Source organism: Sceloporus occidentalis, unplaced genomic scaffold (assembly GCF_023333645.1).
Source record: "Sceloporus occidentalis isolate IW3139 unplaced genomic scaffold, rSceOcc1.0.p SCAF_55, whole genome shotgun sequence".
Classification (NCBI taxonomy): Eukaryota; Metazoa; Chordata; class Lepidosauria; order Squamata; family Phrynosomatidae; genus Sceloporus; species Sceloporus occidentalis.
Window position 1 is genome coordinate 3568357 of NW_028317035.1, and position 18611 is coordinate 3586967.

Here is an 18611-nt window from a genome sequence, read left to right on the forward strand (position 1 = left end):
TGCCCATTCCAAACGATAAGCCTGCACGGCTTCCAAAACCCAAGCATCTTGTGTCACAACATGCCATACATGAGCAAACAGAGCCAACCTGCCCCCCACTTTTACATGGGAAAAACAGTGAAACCGGGTACTTACCGTAGGGTCTTTTCCCTGGAAAGGTTCCTCTGGAAGCGTGAGACTGCCATGGTCGTCCTCTGGAGGGGAAGAACGGAATGGTCTTGGGTTCGGCATACACCGATCTACTGGGGAAGGAGCCTCGATTCTGGCGGAATGAACCGCGAAATCCACGGCCGGACAGACGGCCCCTAGCTCTGCCGGCCCCGCCAAAAACCTTAGGCGTAAAAACACGCTTCATAGAGCTTTGAGCCTTATCCAAGGCTGTGAAAGTCTTCACAAAAGACCCCAGATTCTTGATAAAAGAATCACCGAATAACATACCCTTGGCCGAAGGGCCAGGCTCATTATCAGCCATATTCACCAATTTAGGCTCTATTTTGAGGAGAATGGCCTTCCGACGCTCAATCGCCAGGGCGGAATTAGCGTTCCCCAGCAGGCACACCAAACGCTGAACCCACCCTAAAGCGGTATCAACGTCCAAAGGCTGATCACCCATTTTGGCGGCCTCCAATAGCTCGTACAACTTGGTGACGGGCCCAAGAGAATCCAAAACCCTGTCCTGGCAATTTTTAAGGGAAAACTCAAGACCCTTACGGGGTTTCCATCCAGTCTTCCCAAGAAATTGAATAATCTGAGGGTCTACCTCGGGAGTCTTACAGACCCCATCGGGAACAATCGGCCGTGGGCATTCGGCTCTCAGTTTATTCCTAGTCTCCTTAGATAAAGGAGTACGAATACGAGCAGCCAGGTAATTAGCAATGTGAGCGGGGGGCTCCCACTCCGCAGAACGAGGATGGCGAAGATCATCCGGATCAAATAGGGGCAAACCCTGAGGATCTAGCAGAGGACCCTGAGCCTCTAAACCTCTAACACCCAAAGCCTGCTTAACAGGCACAGTAGGAAGGGTATCTGAAATTGGAGGGGGAATATCAGACTCATCGGAGTCAGCACCGTCCAAAGGATCCCTGTAAGAATCCATAGACTGGACCTCCTCACCATCACTGGCCTCTGAATCAGAGGACTCAACCAGGGCACGCGCCCTTTTCCATTTCCTGACCGATTTAGCCCGGTCAGAGGCACTATTGCGCGGTGCATACGCGCCATCTGTGACAGCATGAGAACTGTCCATAACAGCAGGGGAGACCCTGACATCAATCAGTGAGGGAGACAAGTGCTTTGTCTTGGCAGAGGCTTTACGCCCAGCCAAACGGGGCACAGAATGTCCTGCAGACGAAACCCCATGCTGAATAAGGCCGGGGCCCTGGGCTTGAGCAAAAGCCTGGGCAATAGATTGAGATATGGAGGATGACATAGCCCCCACAGCCTGAACTAAGGCCTGATTAATGGACTTGGACATAGTAGTGTCCATCATTAATTGGAATTCCTCAGAGGAAACCAAATGATCATCCCTGGCCACATTGCTAGTAGGGACAGCAGGGGAAGCAGAAGCCCCATAAGGGAGATCGCCACCAGAACACTGCATAATAAAATAACCAGGAACAAACCTGAAAGAAAAAAAGTATGGAGAATGTAGAAGGGTGAAATAACCCTTAAAACAACAGCACACACGGAGAGGCAGAGCCAGAGAACCACTGTCAGCAAAAAACTGCGCGAAACGAACCTAAAATGGCCGCCGCGTAAGGAGAAAAAGGCCGTTACGGGAGATCAAAGAGAAAAACCGCGTAAGACCTATTGCCAGACACAAAGATGGCCGCCGCGGCACAACCGCGCATGCGCGGCCGCCTCAGCGGGCCGCAAAAAGAAAGAAGACGCGACGGCGTAGACGAGAATGACACGCCGAAGAGCCGCAACAGGATGAAAAATGCCGCGAACGGGCAGAAGAGGACAACAGCACCTCAGAAGAGACGCTGACAGGAAAAATACAAAGGAAAACACAAGGTAAGAACACCGAGAAGAGGGCAAAACTTAAGAAGAAAAAATATAAATAACGGAAAGTACTACAATACTAACTGAAAAGGAAAATCAGGAATCCACAAAAAAACATAAGACAAAAGACATTGATAACACCAAATAATAACTAGAATACAAAATTATGAATAATACAATAATATAATACAATACAGTGAGAGCAAAAAATCGGTACTTAGCTGTCTGAGGGAGCAGCAAAGAAAGAGGACGATTATGGGACTGGGCGTGATGATATTGGAGGCGCTATCTGCTTATTGGCTGATGCTATGTGGTTTTTTTGTTTATATCTCTTTGCTGCTGTTGGGAATTAAAGAAAGAGTAAAGCATAATACAAAGCCTCCGTGTCTTAATAAAATCCAGGTTCTCAACAGAAATGTTACAGAGCAAGTACTGGCACAAGTACAACCTTGTCTGTAAACATAGTTTCTTTGAGCATAATGGGGCCTGGGTAAGGATCCCACATGCTCCTCCCAGCTCAGCTGTACCTAAATGGGGGTGGAGGTCTGTGAAGCTACTAGCACAGAACTCGCCATCAACGCTTCCTCTGCAGTCTGTGTGTGACCTGCTGCTGGCTGCTGTGTTATGATGTTATATCCTGGTGTTCTCCACCAACAGGAGTGCACAGAAAGCGTTAGGAGAGATCTGTGGATTCTGTGCCTGCTGGACTGTGACTGGACCGTGGTGGCTGTTAAGAGGGCCTAAGGGGCAGCTGCGTGGGCCTATAAAAAGCCAATGCCCAGGCAGCTACCTCTTTTGCTCTGCATTACATTTTTGGATTTTTGCACCAAAGGCAATGAGATGTATTTTCTAAACCAGCTGGCTTTATATATATCACTGTTAGATTGGAGACTAGAACTGAGGAACTCTCTCCACATTAGCTGTACATTATGCAGCTCCAACTCCAACTGCCATTCCTACAGAAAAAACGAATTGACGTGGGCTTTCCATAATGCACTGTGAATTCACTAAGCTGAACTTTCACAAATAGTTTAAATAACTGATGTAACTCAAAAAATGTAATTTTTATAAATATGTGACATTTCACTTATTCTACTGTTATACTGAGCAAGCTAATATACAGTAATTGATATGCGGGACCGTGCACAACACAGTTGATGCACCCACTATGCAGAGACGGTAGCGTAGAACAGCGCGAAGGGCTAAGTAGTAAGTTCAAGGCAAATAGGTAGTACAAAAATAGTTTTGTGGCCAAAAGTAACTTGAGCCTGTTTTTGACGGCAACTCACAAATTAAATATTCTTTCAGGAACATACAATGGTATTACATAATGCATTGAATGGGAAGATATGTTTACCTTAATTAGTAAGTAAAAAAAATTGTATGTTTTCATTTTTTTTTTTTCATTTTTACTCTAGAAACTGATATTCTACAGGGATCCAGAGTACTGACTACTAGTTTGGGAGGATCAATATCTGCTCAGTGTAACTACAATCCAAAAAAAAATTATACCATCAAGTTCTGGTGCAGGTGGGGAGACACCAGCTGTGACCCAATCATAAAGACAGATGGGTTTGTCCAGGACACATTTGAAGGAAGAATAGTAATTCATGATGACCCAGCAAATGGAACTATGCAGGTTCTAATGAATCAGTTGACAAAGGAAGATGCTGGATGGTACTGGTGTGTGTTGACGGATGGTGGAAATGACCAGACATCTACTGTGCAGGTTGAAATTGTAGAAGGTGCGAGCCATTTGTTTTATACTGTTCAGTGATGAAACCTATGGAACCATCTTTTTTGTATGTACATACATTCATTTAAACTTGCTTGCACCTTAAGATGTTCTTCAAAGCAAATCTTGGTTTTTCTAATGCTTGTTTGTTTCTTTGTTGTTTTTTTATTACAAAACAGGGAATTCTGATAGTTTGGCAGGAAATAAAACATTCTTTGTACCAGCTGGAAAACAAGCCCGGATCCCCTGCTCTTATCCATGCAAGTACACCTCCTACCAGAAGTACTGGTGCAAGTGGAGCAATTTTGGCTGTGACCCAGTGACCTCTGAGAATGAGGAACAGAGCGGTTTGAGTGTGACCTGCGATACTCAGGAGTTGGTACTAAACATAATTGCCGTAACCAAGAAGGATGAAGGGTGGTACTGGTGTGGAGTAAGAAAATTAGGGAGGTTTGGTGAGAGCCTGCCAGTACGTCTGATCGTTGGGGAAGCAGAGGAAAAAGGTAAGTGTATGAAGAAGAACTAAGAACAATGCTTTACCCAAACTGGTCATATTATTACCGTATTGGCTCGGATATAGGCCGCCCCCGTGTATAGGCCCTAAAAAGACCCTAAAAGTTTGGTGCTTTTTTAAAGAATTTTTTTTTTTAATAGACATGCTGCCACTCTGTCTCCCCCCCCCCCGGGATATGCTGCCACTCTCCCCCACCCGAGATATGCTGCCCCTACCCCCCCCCGAGATAAGCTGCCACTGTCCCCCCCCGAGATATGCTGCCACTGTCCTCCCCCCCGACATATGCTGCCACTGTCCTCCTCCCCCCGAGATATGCTGCCACTATCCCCCCCCCCGACTTACCAGAGCAGACTCCCGGGTGTCTTGCGGGGCCGGCGGGGGACATCTACGCAATACGCGTATACAACTTCCGGTGCCGGGACTCAGCGGATGTGCCGGCACCGGAAGTTGTATACGCGTATTGCGTAGGTGTCCCCCGCCGGCCCCGCAAGACACCCGGGAGTCTGCTCTGGTAAGTCTTGGGGGCAGAGGTAAAACGCATTGTGCTGGTGAACGTCTGCACAATGCGCTTAGACAATCTCCCGTGCCAGCACTCCCCCCGTGGGAAGTGCTGGCAGGGGAGGCTGTCTGAGCGTATCAGAGAGTAGGATACGGGTCCCCTGCACCGCTGTGGGGGATCTGTATCCTAACCCTGCTGCCTGCCCGGCGCCCGGAACTGCATGTCCCGGGCGTCGGGCGCTAGACCCCGAATATAGGCCGCACTTTAAAGACTTAAAGTGGAGGAAAAAAGTGCGGCCTATATTCAAGCCAATACGGTATATCTTGAGAGCAAGCATGAAAAACAATATGTATTTACTTAATTCTTTAATCTATATCAAACCATCTATCTATCTAGCAATATATTTGGCAAATTTGTACATCATTTTCCAATTAAGAGAATTAAGTTGAATTTTAAAGCATTTTATATTATGTTTAATACCTATACGAAGAAACACGTTGTATATAGGTGTTAGAATTAGGATCATGGATATTCTGGAAGATAACAGTTCTACTTATTTATAATGAGATGAATGCCTTTAAAGTAATACAGTATAGAAAAAGTCACGCATTTTTGATTACTTAATCTACTATTATTATTATTAATTTATATATTTTTTTATATTGATTACTATTATTGTATTATTGAAGTACATTAGTTGAAATAGCTATGCTATAATAGATTTTTGATCCCTTATGTTCTAAGCTACGTTGAGATTAAAATTTTGATGGCCTCACGCTAGGGGCAAACTTTAGCCCGCCTTACTGCCCAGTAAACATTAAAATGCATAATAATTAAGACTGCGCAACGCCAACCTAAAATGACAAGATCTTGATAACATTGACCCATCCCCACGAACGGGCAATGATTGATGGTGGGATCTTAAATAATCAATGAGACTAAATTTTGGCCAAACTTAACTACCTGGCAGTTCTCAAAAATTAACCCGAAATCCTCTGCTATCGTCACGCTTCAGCATCCAGGGCTGCACACCTTTGCTAGGTCTGACCAACTCTCCTATACACAAGGCCCTGAAAAAGGCCAAAAAAGGCAGCTATGAATAAACCGAACAGAACCTAAAACCCTAATAAACTTAACTAGCAATGAAATAGATACCGGCTGTCACAAGACTGAGCGCCTGTTTTACCAGTGGCCCCTTGGTAACATCTCATGTGTCCCTCATTCTACACCACAATGATAAGGCCAATATTACAGGTTGACTCCCGCCACTGACACACCAATAGAATAAACATAACCCACATCAACAAAGCCTCTGCTCTTTTATTGGGATCGATTGGCTGACCTGACCACTCTAGACACTCTCTCCACATGTTGTCAATAAAGGACCAGGTATCCGTCACCAGCCGCCTCAACAACTGCCCAATGGCATACCTACCTGGGCGAGAAACACTCATCCAACCCTCCTGGGGCCCAGCTTAAATAAATCCCACTGCAGATGAGAAAAAGCATCAGCAACTCTGTTATTGACCCCTGGCATGTGTGCCACCTTAAAGACAAGAGTCATCAGCAGATATTGCAAAGCTAAGTGCCTGTTGATTGCCTGCACTAAACCCAAACTATCGCACCAGAACTGCACCTGTTTTTTGGACTGACCATCACCCCAAAGTTCAACCACCAGCACTATGGGGAATAGCCCCAAAAATGACAAATTCTTCATAAGAGCCATTAGGCCAAAAACCTGCACACCACTTGCCATTAAAGAAAGCACAGAAGCCCACTAAACCCGCTGCATCAGTGCACAGGTTTATATCAGAGCCAAGGGAACCCTGCACTCCCCAAGTGTGCCCACAGAAACCACAAATCTTACAAGAACAGATGTTTTTGTTTTTCCCCGATATGTTTTATGTTCCAAGCATTTTAGGGAATGTATGTTAACCTGGAATAAGAAAGAAAACACAAAACAATAATCTCACATGTTTAAGTTCTGTCATGCACTTTTTCACCCCCTACTTTTGGCATCTTCTCTTTCTCCTCTTTGCTGGATGTCTGAACTACATATGTTACATTGATAAAAAGATGAATCAATAATGTTCTGCAGATGATTTCTCTCCATGTGCTTCCTTCGGTGACCAAATGGCAACGAATAAGTTTGAAAAATATTAAAGATACAATTTTAAAAAATGTGATCTATTTAAGATCACTTGTAAGGTTTAGGCCAATGCCAATGAACTGGGCAGCGTAATAATTAGTCACTCCCCTTAATGATCATCTCCAATAAATAACTGCATAAACTGAGTGAGGGTAAGTCAACAAAAGAAACTTCAGGGATATACCTTGGCAATGCCACCTGCTCCTCACCTGCAGGGCCACTATCAGAAGCTTTGGGGCCCCATACAGAACAAATGGTCTAACAAATGGATCCAGGCGGATCCAGGGGGCAATTGCCATCCCCTAAGATAGATGGGGCTAGCTCAGGGAGTAGGGATAAAGAGGCAAGTCCTGGGACTCCCTAACGTCCAGGAGGAGACGATTAACAAGAGCTGTATCAAGCACAGGCTGAAGCTTCATGTAATAAATGAGCTGTGTGTGTCTGTCTGGGTATGTACGTTAGTGTTCATGTATATGTGTTTCTTGGTATGTTAGTATGTCTCCCTGGGGATGCATGTTAGTGTGTGCCTGGGAATGCATGTTTTTATGTGCATGGGTATGCATGTTTGTATGTGCATGGGTATGCATGTTTGTGTGTGTACCTGGGTATGCATGTTAATGCCTGCCTGAGTATGCATGTGAGTGTGTGTCTGCCTGGGGATGCAAGTTAGTGTGTGCCTGGGTATTTATGTTTGTGTGTGCATGGGTATGCATGTTTGTGCGTGTATCTGGGTATGCATGTTAGTGACTGCCTGAGTATGTATGTGAGTGTATGTCTGCCTGGGTATTTTAGTGTGTATCTGGATATGTATGTTCGTGTCTGTTTGGGTGTGTATGCTTGTGTATGCATCTTTGTGTCTGCCTGGTTGGATTAAGCATGTTAGTGTGTGTCTGTCTGGATATGCATGTTAGTGTCTGTCTGCCTAGGGTAAGCATGTTAGTGTGCCCCCTCAAACCTATGCTAATTCATGTTGAAGTACAGAAGCTTTTGTTTTTAAATGGAGGGAGATTTTTCTTTTCTTATTGTTGTATTATATCTTATTTTTATTATAGTAGTAATCCAGTTCAAATGGAATAAAACCTTCCTTTTCATTCCTTTCTTGAGAATTATTCACAAATTTACCAATTACACTTTAATTACTGACATAGGCTAGGTTTCCACATGGGTTTTTGTCCTGCATTTTTTTTTTGATGAAAAACGCCAGAAAAAACGCCAAGAAAACTGCCACTGCATTCTCCTGCGTTTTGGCGTTTTTTCTGGAGTTTTTTCTGGCGTTTTAGCCTTTCTGTGGAAATTGCTTTTTTGACCTTAGGCAGTTTTTCCAGCCTTTACACGTTAGAATTGTCACCCAGCTAAAAGGGATTAGGATAAATGGCAAGTATCTGCCCCCTCCTGATGTCATTTTCTTGGTAGAGTTCTACTTAAACACGCCCCGGCGGACCCTTTTGTCTCTTTTCTGTGGTTTGTAAGGCATGCTTCCTCTAGGAAGATTGGCCCCAAATGATGGTGCAAATTGTTTGCTGTTGCTTTTGGCAGGCAGGATCCAGTTGGGTATGTTTGTTTGTAATGGCATGTTTGTTCCAAATGGTGTAAAATTCAATATGAACTTTGTTTTGTGTGAAACAGTTTGTTTCCCGCCTATTTCTCGTAGGACACACAGATACTGGGTCCATCCTCTGCATTGTAACTGTGGAAAAAAACGCCATAAAAAACGCCAAGGCAATAAACCCACATGGCTTTTTCATGGCGTTTTTCCTCTCCCATTGACTTCTATTGGAGAAAAACGCCAAGATTTCCTTGCAAAAAACGCCAGAGTGTCAACATGCTGCGATTTTGAAAAACTGCCACAGAGCCCAAAAAAGCAGAAAAACGCCAAAGAGGACTGAAAAAACGCCAAACAGAAAAACGCCAAGTGGATATGGCATTGTGCGATTTCCTATTGAAGAACAGCTAACATCTGGCTGCAGCGTTATTTTTAGAGCACTAAATAAATGCAAATTGCTCTTTTACTTTCTAAGAGTTTTCAAAACCTAATTATAAAAATGTAAAAGACTTGGAAAACATGCTTAATACTAGGAATATCCTGATAATACGCATACTCTGCTTTCACACACATATGTTATTTGCACATTCTGTATTTTTGAAACCATTTTATCCCTCTAGAAATCAACACAGCTGTCCGCCAGTCAAGAGATGCTAAACGAGGCATAGTTTCTTCCAGGTATCACAATTGCTTACCTTGATTAAAAATAAATCCATTGTTAAAAAGAAGAATGACAATATCTATCTATCTATCTATCTATCTATCTATCTATCTATCTATCTATCTATCTATCTATCTATCTATCTATATATATATATATATGTTCTACTATGGGTATCTATGTCTTTTAATTTGTATCAGTGAACATACAGTTCATACATTTATGTTGCTCAGGAATCATTCACCGATGAAAGCAGTTATTACATTGCAGAAATTTAAGAATGCATGGTATAAGTGTAAGGTAATGTTAAACACATTACCTGCTGCCTGCCTAAACATGGTAGTCTCAGCACCAGCCAGCTCCAGCTCTGGCCCAGCAAGAGTTCTATGGGAGTCTAATAAGACCTCCATGAGCATGCACAGAAAGTGCTCTCGTAGACTTAAATGGGGGTGATTTACTGCCACTAACTGGCTGTTTTAAGCAAACAACAGGGGCTCCAAAACATGACTTCTTAAAGGTAAGTCCATTTTCTTAACAGGTTGAAGAATGCATATCAAAATATTTACCAAGTACCTTAATATGCATTCTTCATTAGCGAGGCTTAAATTGCAGGTTGTTGTTTTTTTTTAATTCATTGTTTGATGATTACTGTGATGTTAATTAAACATTTGAAAGCAAAGAGGAAACATTGTATTTTCAAATACTTTGTGGTATGATGTTTCTTTGCAAGCTGTGTTCCTGTACACACACATATTTATATGTAACATATACATATATGAATCTGTTCCCAGTTCCGAGGACTTGGAGAAGACCAATTCCAGCTCAGTTCTTGCTGTCAGTTTATCCATATGTGTTGCTGTTCTGGTGGCTTTAGCTATATTCATTATTGTTAGACTAAGAAAGAGGAAAAATACAGGCAAGTACAAAGTTTTGTGTATTTTTATGTCTTGTAAATGGTCGATATGAAAGCAAGATATTCCATTGTATTTTAGACTTACCACAAATCATACAAAGTACGCATATTTCTTTTGATCTCTTTGGACAACATGCCCCCCCCAACTTCAACATACAACATATGTAAACACACTTACACAAATTAAACATGCACTCCATCTCACCCCACTTACACATGCATGCTCACACACGTACACATCCATGCTCTCACATAAACACACGTACACATCTATGCTCACGCACGTACACATCCATGCTCACGCACGTACTCATTCTTGCTCACGCACATACACATCCATGCTCATGCACTGTGAGGCTCATCATATCTCAGCCCTTACTGGATGTTGGAGTCCAGAGCGCAGGAGAGAAGAACGCACAGTGATGGAAACTCTTCACAGATGAGACAAAAGTTGAACGTTTGAATATATGTATTTAAACAAAACAGATAAATAGCAGAGTAGGAAGCAGAATGCTGGGGAGTATAAGGTTAGAACAGTCCAGGTAACAATATAAAAGGGTTTGGGTTTGGTAGCAAACAAAAGAGGTAAATCCAAGAAGTAGCCCAGGTCAAACAGGTAACAGGCAGGTAAATCCAAGAGTCAAATCCAGAGTCAGGTATGAAAGAAACAAAGCATAATGAACTCACTGCGTTACTGAGAGGCAGGGATATAAAGCCTGTTGATTAGGTGAGGGAGGCAGGGTTTATTCATACCAGTTAACCAAACAGCAAGCTGTGAAGAATTCAACTTCATTCGGACCTCTTAAAGGGGTGGCCACGCCTGGCAGTTTGCAGGGCTGGGGCCGAATCCTGACAGTACCCCCTCCTCAAATGTACGTGTACAGAGTGACCTCTTGTAATATAATCCTCCAGGTCAGATTCACTACCAGTTAGGGAGTCATCATAGGAATCCATTGCACCAGCCTTTATGCCCCACAGAGTGATGTGAAGAGGCGTCAGGGCGGACAAACATAGTCCCAATACGAAGAACTTAAGGCTGAGGTGGACGTGTAGAGCAGTATGTGCTAAAGTGCCCCTTCTTACCACAATAAAAGCATAAGCCATTATTCCGCCTTCTAGTCTTTTCTTTAAGGGACAGTGTAGTTCGGAGTACCCCAATTTGCATGGGCTCCTCAGGGTCCAAGGTAGGTACATCAGTCATATCGAGTGTCAAGGCTATGGGTAGGTGTGCCTATAGGGTCCTCTGGGATGATACACAATTGCACATCCATGCTCACATACACAGATACATATCCATGCTCACACACAAATACACATCCGTGCTCACACACACAAGTACACATCACTGCTCTAACACACACACACAAGCACACATCCATGGTCTCACACACACAAGTACACACACACATATATATATACATACATACAACTACATATATCCCACCTCCCGCCCACCCCTGCTTACCTCTCACTGCTCCTGCAGCTTTCTCTCTGGCTGTCTCCCCGTGCCAGTTCAAAATAGTTTAAAAAGGGCCCTTCTGACCTGGATTGGTGCAGAAGGGCCTTTTCTAAACTATTTTCTAAACAGGAAAAAGAGGTTGCAGGGGTTGCAGCAGTCACAGCTGCGACAGATTGAGCCTCAGCAGCAGAGGAAGGGTAGAACATAAGTAAGGCATGGACACACAGACACATCCAACCATATGGTACAACTGTGAATTCCTCCCTTCAATATTAGAAAAAAGAACAATAACAATAAAAATCCTGTAAATGGTAAGCTTGTTTGAGCAGGGCCATCCTTACCTGTTGTTTCTATAATTTAAAGTGTTATGTTATATACAACTTGTTATGTTCTGTTTACCCATTGTACAGTACTATAGAATATGATGACATATATAAAACAGTAAATAATAATAATAATAGTTCATCCCCCAGAGTAAGGTAGGACATTGAGCCAGTCAAACACTAGATTTGTTCATGAAGTGCAAAATCATTTCAGACCATTTTTTTTTTGTTCTCTTTTTGTCTGATTTGTTTTCAGGCAACACATTTTGTTTTGTTTTTTAAAATTCAGAAACAAAATTCGGGGGGCCAAAAAGGCCCTTTCTCTGTCCCGCTGTCCTGTCTGTGCCCTTGCCTTGTATCTTCCCCCTCACCTGCTCAATTACCTTCTCTAACTGTTTCTTAAGTCCACTGATTTCTTGGCAGATGCAGAGACCATGCTGACAGTATGTGAGAAAGTGTCCTGCTGCATTAAAAGAAAACCCACTAGTGCAGGGGAGGAATGTGTAGTGCACAAACACCGTGCCTGCAATAGATGCTGCTTTAAATTATAATATAATCCTTGCTTGTAAGTAGAGGTAGATTAATGCACATATTTCCTTACAGATACTTAAAGATTAATTGTCATTTGTGTATGCTCCTCCTGAGATTTTTCTATTAGTTAATGTGAAAAAGTTACCCAATGTAAGGAAGACTTACTTTAATAAGATGGTGGTGGATATGTGGAACAGCCTCCCAACAGAAGAACCTTACGGTCCATAGAACCTCTGAGATCTTTATTTTTCTTTTACTGATCTTTGCACCTCCCTAATATAAACATAACTCTGAAGTTGGTGTTTTGGTTGAGATTTTTAAAGCTATTATTAAAAGTTTAATTTTAGAATTATCTGCTAACTATAGCCTTTTTGTGCTGTAGGTAACCTTTTGCAACCTGTCCTTGATTGTTTCTTGTGGGGTTTCCATTTGCTATTTTTTAAGAAGCAGCACACTTTGAACCTTAACCACATTTTCTGGTAATGCTCCCAAAAATGCTAATCGTAGATTGTTTAAGCCTGTGTGACCCCAGATAAGCAACATTTTGTACTTACTGGTAACCGTCCCAGAAAATGTGTGAGAGGGAGAGATAACTAATCTAGAGCAGGGAAATTAGATGAAGTTTTATCAGGGATCGCCCTTGTTTTTCGGAGATTCGTATGAATGTAAAAAAAAGTCAATTTCCGCTAAATTCGTACAACTCTAAATTCACAAGTCTACCAGACACATCCAGATTGCTCATGATTGTACAGGGCAAAATTTTCCTCAGTATTAGAAAAACAGAAGGATTGATTCCCCAGATAAGCAACAGTGACAAGGCATGGCACAGGGCAAGCTCAGACATCTTGATTGTACAAGCTCTGCCAGACACAGACATCTTGATTGTACAGTATTGTAAACAACTAGCAGCAGCAGAGGCATGACCGTGCACAATTTCACAGGAGACCGTAATTTAGTTAGGATGTGTGTGGCCACAGCGCTTTATTAGATCTTTTCTTATACACTGTGACAAAACGGCATTTAGATTGCTATTACACTTGATCTGTGTCAAGCAATAACACCTTGTAAACGTCAATAAAGTTGTAAACACCACTTCAAACTTTTGTTCATAAGACCGCTTTAACCCCTTCGTGACAAAGGCTGATTCTATTTTTTGTACCCTTCGTGACAATGGCTGTTTTATCGTTTCTGCGGTGTTTGTGTTTAGCTGTAATTTTCTCTTAACCCATTTACTAAACCCACACAAGTTATATATAGTTTTTTTCAGGACAAGAAGGGCTTTCTTCAGACACCATAATTTTTTATATATGATGTAATTTTCTATAATAAAAATAATAAAATATGACGAAAAATTGAAAAAAAAAAAAAATTTCTCACTTTTATTTGAAAAATCTTTTATTCATCATAAAAAACTACTGAAAAAACCTGCTAAATAGATTCTACTATTTGTCCCGAGTTTAGAAATACCCAATGTTTTTATGTTTTTTTGCTTTCTTCTACACGTTATGGGGCAATAAGTACAAGTAGCGTTTTGCTATTTCAAAACCATTTTTCTCTGAATCTGGTAATTCTGTCTCCATGTGGTATTTGGGGCATCTTTGAAGCCAGCAAATTAAATTTACTCCACCAAACCATATATTTTTGAAAACTAGACACCCCAGGGTATTTTAGATGCTGATAGTTTAACCCTTTCCATGCACTAATCCTACCACCAACCCTTGTCAAAGTTTGTGATAGTAATTGTTTTTGCTGTTTTTTAAACATACTTTGTACTTCAGGTGTAAAATTACAGCTCCTGGTATATGTCACTGTCACACAACACGATATGTGTTCAGCAACATCTCCTGAGTACATTGATACCCCACATGCATGGGTTTGTCAGATTGTTTGGGGGCAAAAGGGCCAAATTTGGAACATGCCTCCTCAGCCGTATACCGCTGCATGGCAACAATTGCAGCAAAAATAGTAGGGAAGGAAAGGGTTAATGGCTCTAATAAAAAAAATTAAAAAAACCCTAAAAAAAAGTACAAAAAAAAATAAAAAGTAAAAAAAAATGTAAAAAAAAAGAACCCCAAAAACAATTGCCACTATGCAAGATCACTGTTTATGCAGTGATCAATGGCAATGAAGGGGTTAATATTAAATGGGTGGCTCTTATAAGAGCCTTTGGATCAATAATAATATATATTATTGAGAATACCTAAAAACACACTGATCTGTCTCTCTCCCTCACTAGAAGCAAGTGAAGGAGGGAGGCAGATCCAATACTGATCAAAGGCAATGTTTAGAAAACATTGCCTTTGATTTATCAGATCATGATCACTCTTATGAGTGATCTGACCACTAGGGGTGTTATTCACTGGATGTCCATGACATCCAGCAACACCCCCCCCCCCGATGATGACAGCAGGCTCCGCCCCCGGCTTGATGGGCGCCGCCATCTTGAAACACCGCATGTGTTTCGAAGACGCCGGCACCGGGAAGGTAAGTTGAGCATTTAGGAAGCGATCGCGAGTCGCTTCCTTTGCTAAACAGGTGTTGCAAAGATGCCTCGATACTGAGGCATCTTAGCAACACCAGCTAAGCAAAGGAAGCGACTCGCGATCGCTTCCTAAACCCGTTTTTCGGCGGCGGGCGCCGCCATGTTTGAAAGACGTGCAGTCTTTCAAACATGTTTTTTTATTTGCTCCTAGGAGCGATCGGGGGGGGCCGGGAATGTTTTTTTTGGTGTTGCTCAATGCCTCGATGTCGAGGCATTAGAGCAACACCGTTTGAGTGAAAAAATCGATCACGGATCGATTTTTTCACCCGTTTAAAGACGTGCCGGTCCTGGCACGTCAATTGTCATAATCGTCACGATTTTCGGTGACGTGCCCGGACCGGCAATTGTCATCAAGGGGTTAAAATATTATTAAAACATATGGTAACAAGCCACTGTAACTTATGCCAGCATTACTCCCGCCTGCCGTAACCCTGCACGAGAAGGTGGACCGGTGTAAATCACATTACATTTCCAAAGAGATGCTGCCCTAGGGGGAAAAAAACAATACACCAACAATTTCTGGTAACAAACGTGAACTAAAAACATACTGTGCACACGGTCCAATGCCTAGTTTAACCTCAATTTTGCCTGCTGATTTATTATTATGTGCTGTCTAAAGAAAAAAGTTTTTGTTGGTAGTATACGTGTATTACTAAGGCACTACTTAATATAAAACTGGGAAACACATTTAAAGAATTAAGTCCTAAATTTGCATTATAAAATTGAAAAACAGCCCAAAAATAACTTTTTGGGAACTATTGTGATTGTTTTGTATGCATATACCTAGCAATCATTTATATGTACCCTTCTAGACAGTCCCTTCCCACTTTACCTCATCAAAGACAGATTGTAATGGTGCCAAAAAGTGGCAAATGATTGAACAAATGTTAATACAATTTCAAAGATTTGCTTTCATTTGTTTTGTTGGGGGCCCCGCTCATTATGGGAGATCTGTGCAAACGGACAACGTATTAAACTTAACAAGTTGTGTGTTCGCTAAGGTCATCTTAATGATAACAAGTGATCTGACAGTTAATGAGCAAGTAGTACCTCCAAAAATGGTATCTTATATTTTGTTGATGCTCAAAAGTGCTTTTTGTGTATTCTTTTAGAAACAACTAACTCTTATGCGTACTTGTTATTTTTATGTTTTACGCATTTTTTCATTGCTACAATATAATGAATGCTTTTTGTGCTACAGAACTGGTATCTGTTGGAAGCTATAGGACCAATATAAGCATGACTGACTTTGACAAATGTTCATACATTGGCAAGGATAATCCAGTAGCCGATGATGCACAGGAGACAGATATCAGTGTCGTCCAGGGTAGGAGATGTGTTCATATATATTTTTAATTAACACATTCCAATGTGCTTGATATACAAAAACATGTTAAGACAATTTTAGACACACATCACATATCAAAATGCTTAGTTGAGGAGAGCTGTCCATAGTGTAGGATTATATATTATAATATTTGGATTTTATTAAAAATATGGAATTAAAATTATTAATGCAAAGAAATTTAAATGTGTTTAAAATGTCACTTTTGAAGATATTTTCTAAAGTAATACCAAATCTTGAACACATATTTTAGCATTTTTTACCTACTTTTAATCATTTTCCTTTCATTTTACACCATTTCCCAGCTCATGTCTCTCTATATTTTTAAAATTTACATTAAAGTTTTACATTTAATATGACAGTGTTTCTTAAAGATCACTTACAAAAATAGTATACTTTAAGCTAGAGTATGATGTCCACATAAAGAAAGTATGTTGTTGTAAGCGTCAGAGATATCACTGATTTATATCTGTTTTTGATTACTTAAAGTATGCCACTGGTTAATTTTTGCTAATAATTGTTTCTTCTGTATTTTCTCAACTATGGAACTGTTGTGTTTGGTGTTTCAGATGGACCAAAGACCAACAAACGGGTAAGATAATGGTTTGCAGACTTTAAGAAATGAATCAATGAGAAAATAATATAGCAGACTGGAAATTTGATGTCTAGGTTGACTGCCTTCCACAGTACGTCGGTGCACACAGCTGAAGAGTGCCTGTTAGTTGTGTAGACGTATACTGTTCATGTGCACAATGCATAATCTTCTTGTGCAAGACTTAACCTTAAGGAGCCTAGTACACACAACAAATGTAATAGGTTATCATTGCTAAACATGAACCATGGATATAAATTGTCAAACCTGTTTCATTTAAAATACCCGTTCATTTTGCAGGCATCCTCCAAGGAAGAGCTAAGTTATTCTTCGTTCCTGATTTACCATGATGAGAAACCAAATGATGACACAGAATAATAAGGCTTTTGTTTCTAAACTACAACCCTAAGATATTTTATGCAGTATCCAGACATCACTGATTGTAGCTACGACCAAACTTGCTAGATGTTCCTCTTTAATCAATGCATTATATTAGCCATAAATGTGAAACTGCAATCATTTTTACAGACGTAAATATACAAAAAGGTTAAGAGTTTCAAAGTTAAAATTTCTATTTGATTACTCTCAATAGGGTAAGCATGAATGTCATACTAATATATAGCAATTTAAGTAAACTTCAATATTGTATGTGTGGAAGTCATCACAATGGGAGGTGTAAGCATGGACCTTGTCTCAAGTGAACCATAGCATTACACTAAAATGTACACCCCAAATTGATTGGAGCTGCATTTGGAGTACAAAAAATTACCCATGCTGAAAAGCAAGAGTTGAATTTAAATGTGAAATATCATCAAAAACAAGAGAAGGGAAACTGCAAATTATTTAGAAGTTTGAAGTATCTCTAGGAATCTGGAGATGTAAAGAGTGGTAAATCAATTTGCATAGAGTATCGTAGCAGGAGTGTTTTGTAAACCAAATAAATCAAAGTTAGATTTGTAATTTCCTTTTAAAATGAAAAATGGATATAGAGAGCCAGAATAGCCCAGGGAGGACATGGTGCTGCATCTTTTTCTACATTGGATCTATAAAAAGTATCAACTTTGACTAATGTTGTCAACTTCAGTTCCAGAAACTGACTCGTAACAGTGGCACTTACCAGACTGTGGTTAAAAATCAGCCTTGTTATGGCCAGTGGCAAATAAATCATAGACATGTTGTCTACTAGCTGGTCGGAACGGCATGTGGCCCCATTGCCCCCTTGTAACTAACATACACGCTTACACAAACTTACATACTTGCGCTAATATAGACACTCCATTAACACATACATACATACACACTCATGCCAACACACAGTTACAAGTACACGTTCCACACATTACACACATATTCTCTCAAACACATACTTACACATACCCCTGCTGATCTTGTACGTTTGCCCACTGACAAAGACATGATCAGTCTATAATTTTAATGGTTTATTTGAACAGTGAGAGACAGAATAACAACAAAAAAATCCAGAATAACGCATTTCAAATAAGTTATAAATTGATTTGCATTTTACTCAGTTAAATAAGTATTTGACCCCTTTGCAAAACATGACTTAGTACTTGGAAAAACCCATGTTGGCAATCACAGAGGTCAGATGTTTCTTGTAGTTGGCCACTAGGTTTGCAGGAGGGATTTTGTCCCACTCCTCTTTACAGATTTTCTATGGGATTAAGGTCTGGAGACTGGCTAGGCCACTCCTTAATGTGCTTCTTCTTGAGCCACTCCTTTTTTGCCTTAGCTGTGTGTGTTTTGGGTCATTGTTATGCTGGAATACCCATTCATGACCCAT

General features: G+C 41.0%; 1 protein-coding gene across 1 annotated transcript in view; it reads left to right on the forward strand.

The window, feature by feature from the left end:
- The window catches only part of LOC149287940 (polymeric immunoglobulin receptor-like), an 82245-nt gene that overhangs the window by 5416 nt on the left and 58218 nt on the right, over positions 1-18611 (forward strand). The window contains exons 4-9 of the mRNA XM_089492289.1: positions 3423-3749; positions 3919-4242; positions 9065-9122; positions 9897-10021; positions 16075-16200; positions 16788-16810. Coding sequence (XP_089348415.1) covers positions 3423-3749; positions 3919-4242; positions 9065-9122; positions 9897-10021; positions 16075-16200; positions 16788-16810 — 983 coding nt within the window. The remainder of the gene's footprint in view (positions 1-3422; positions 3750-3918; positions 4243-9064; positions 9123-9896; positions 10022-16074; positions 16201-16787; positions 16811-18611) is intronic.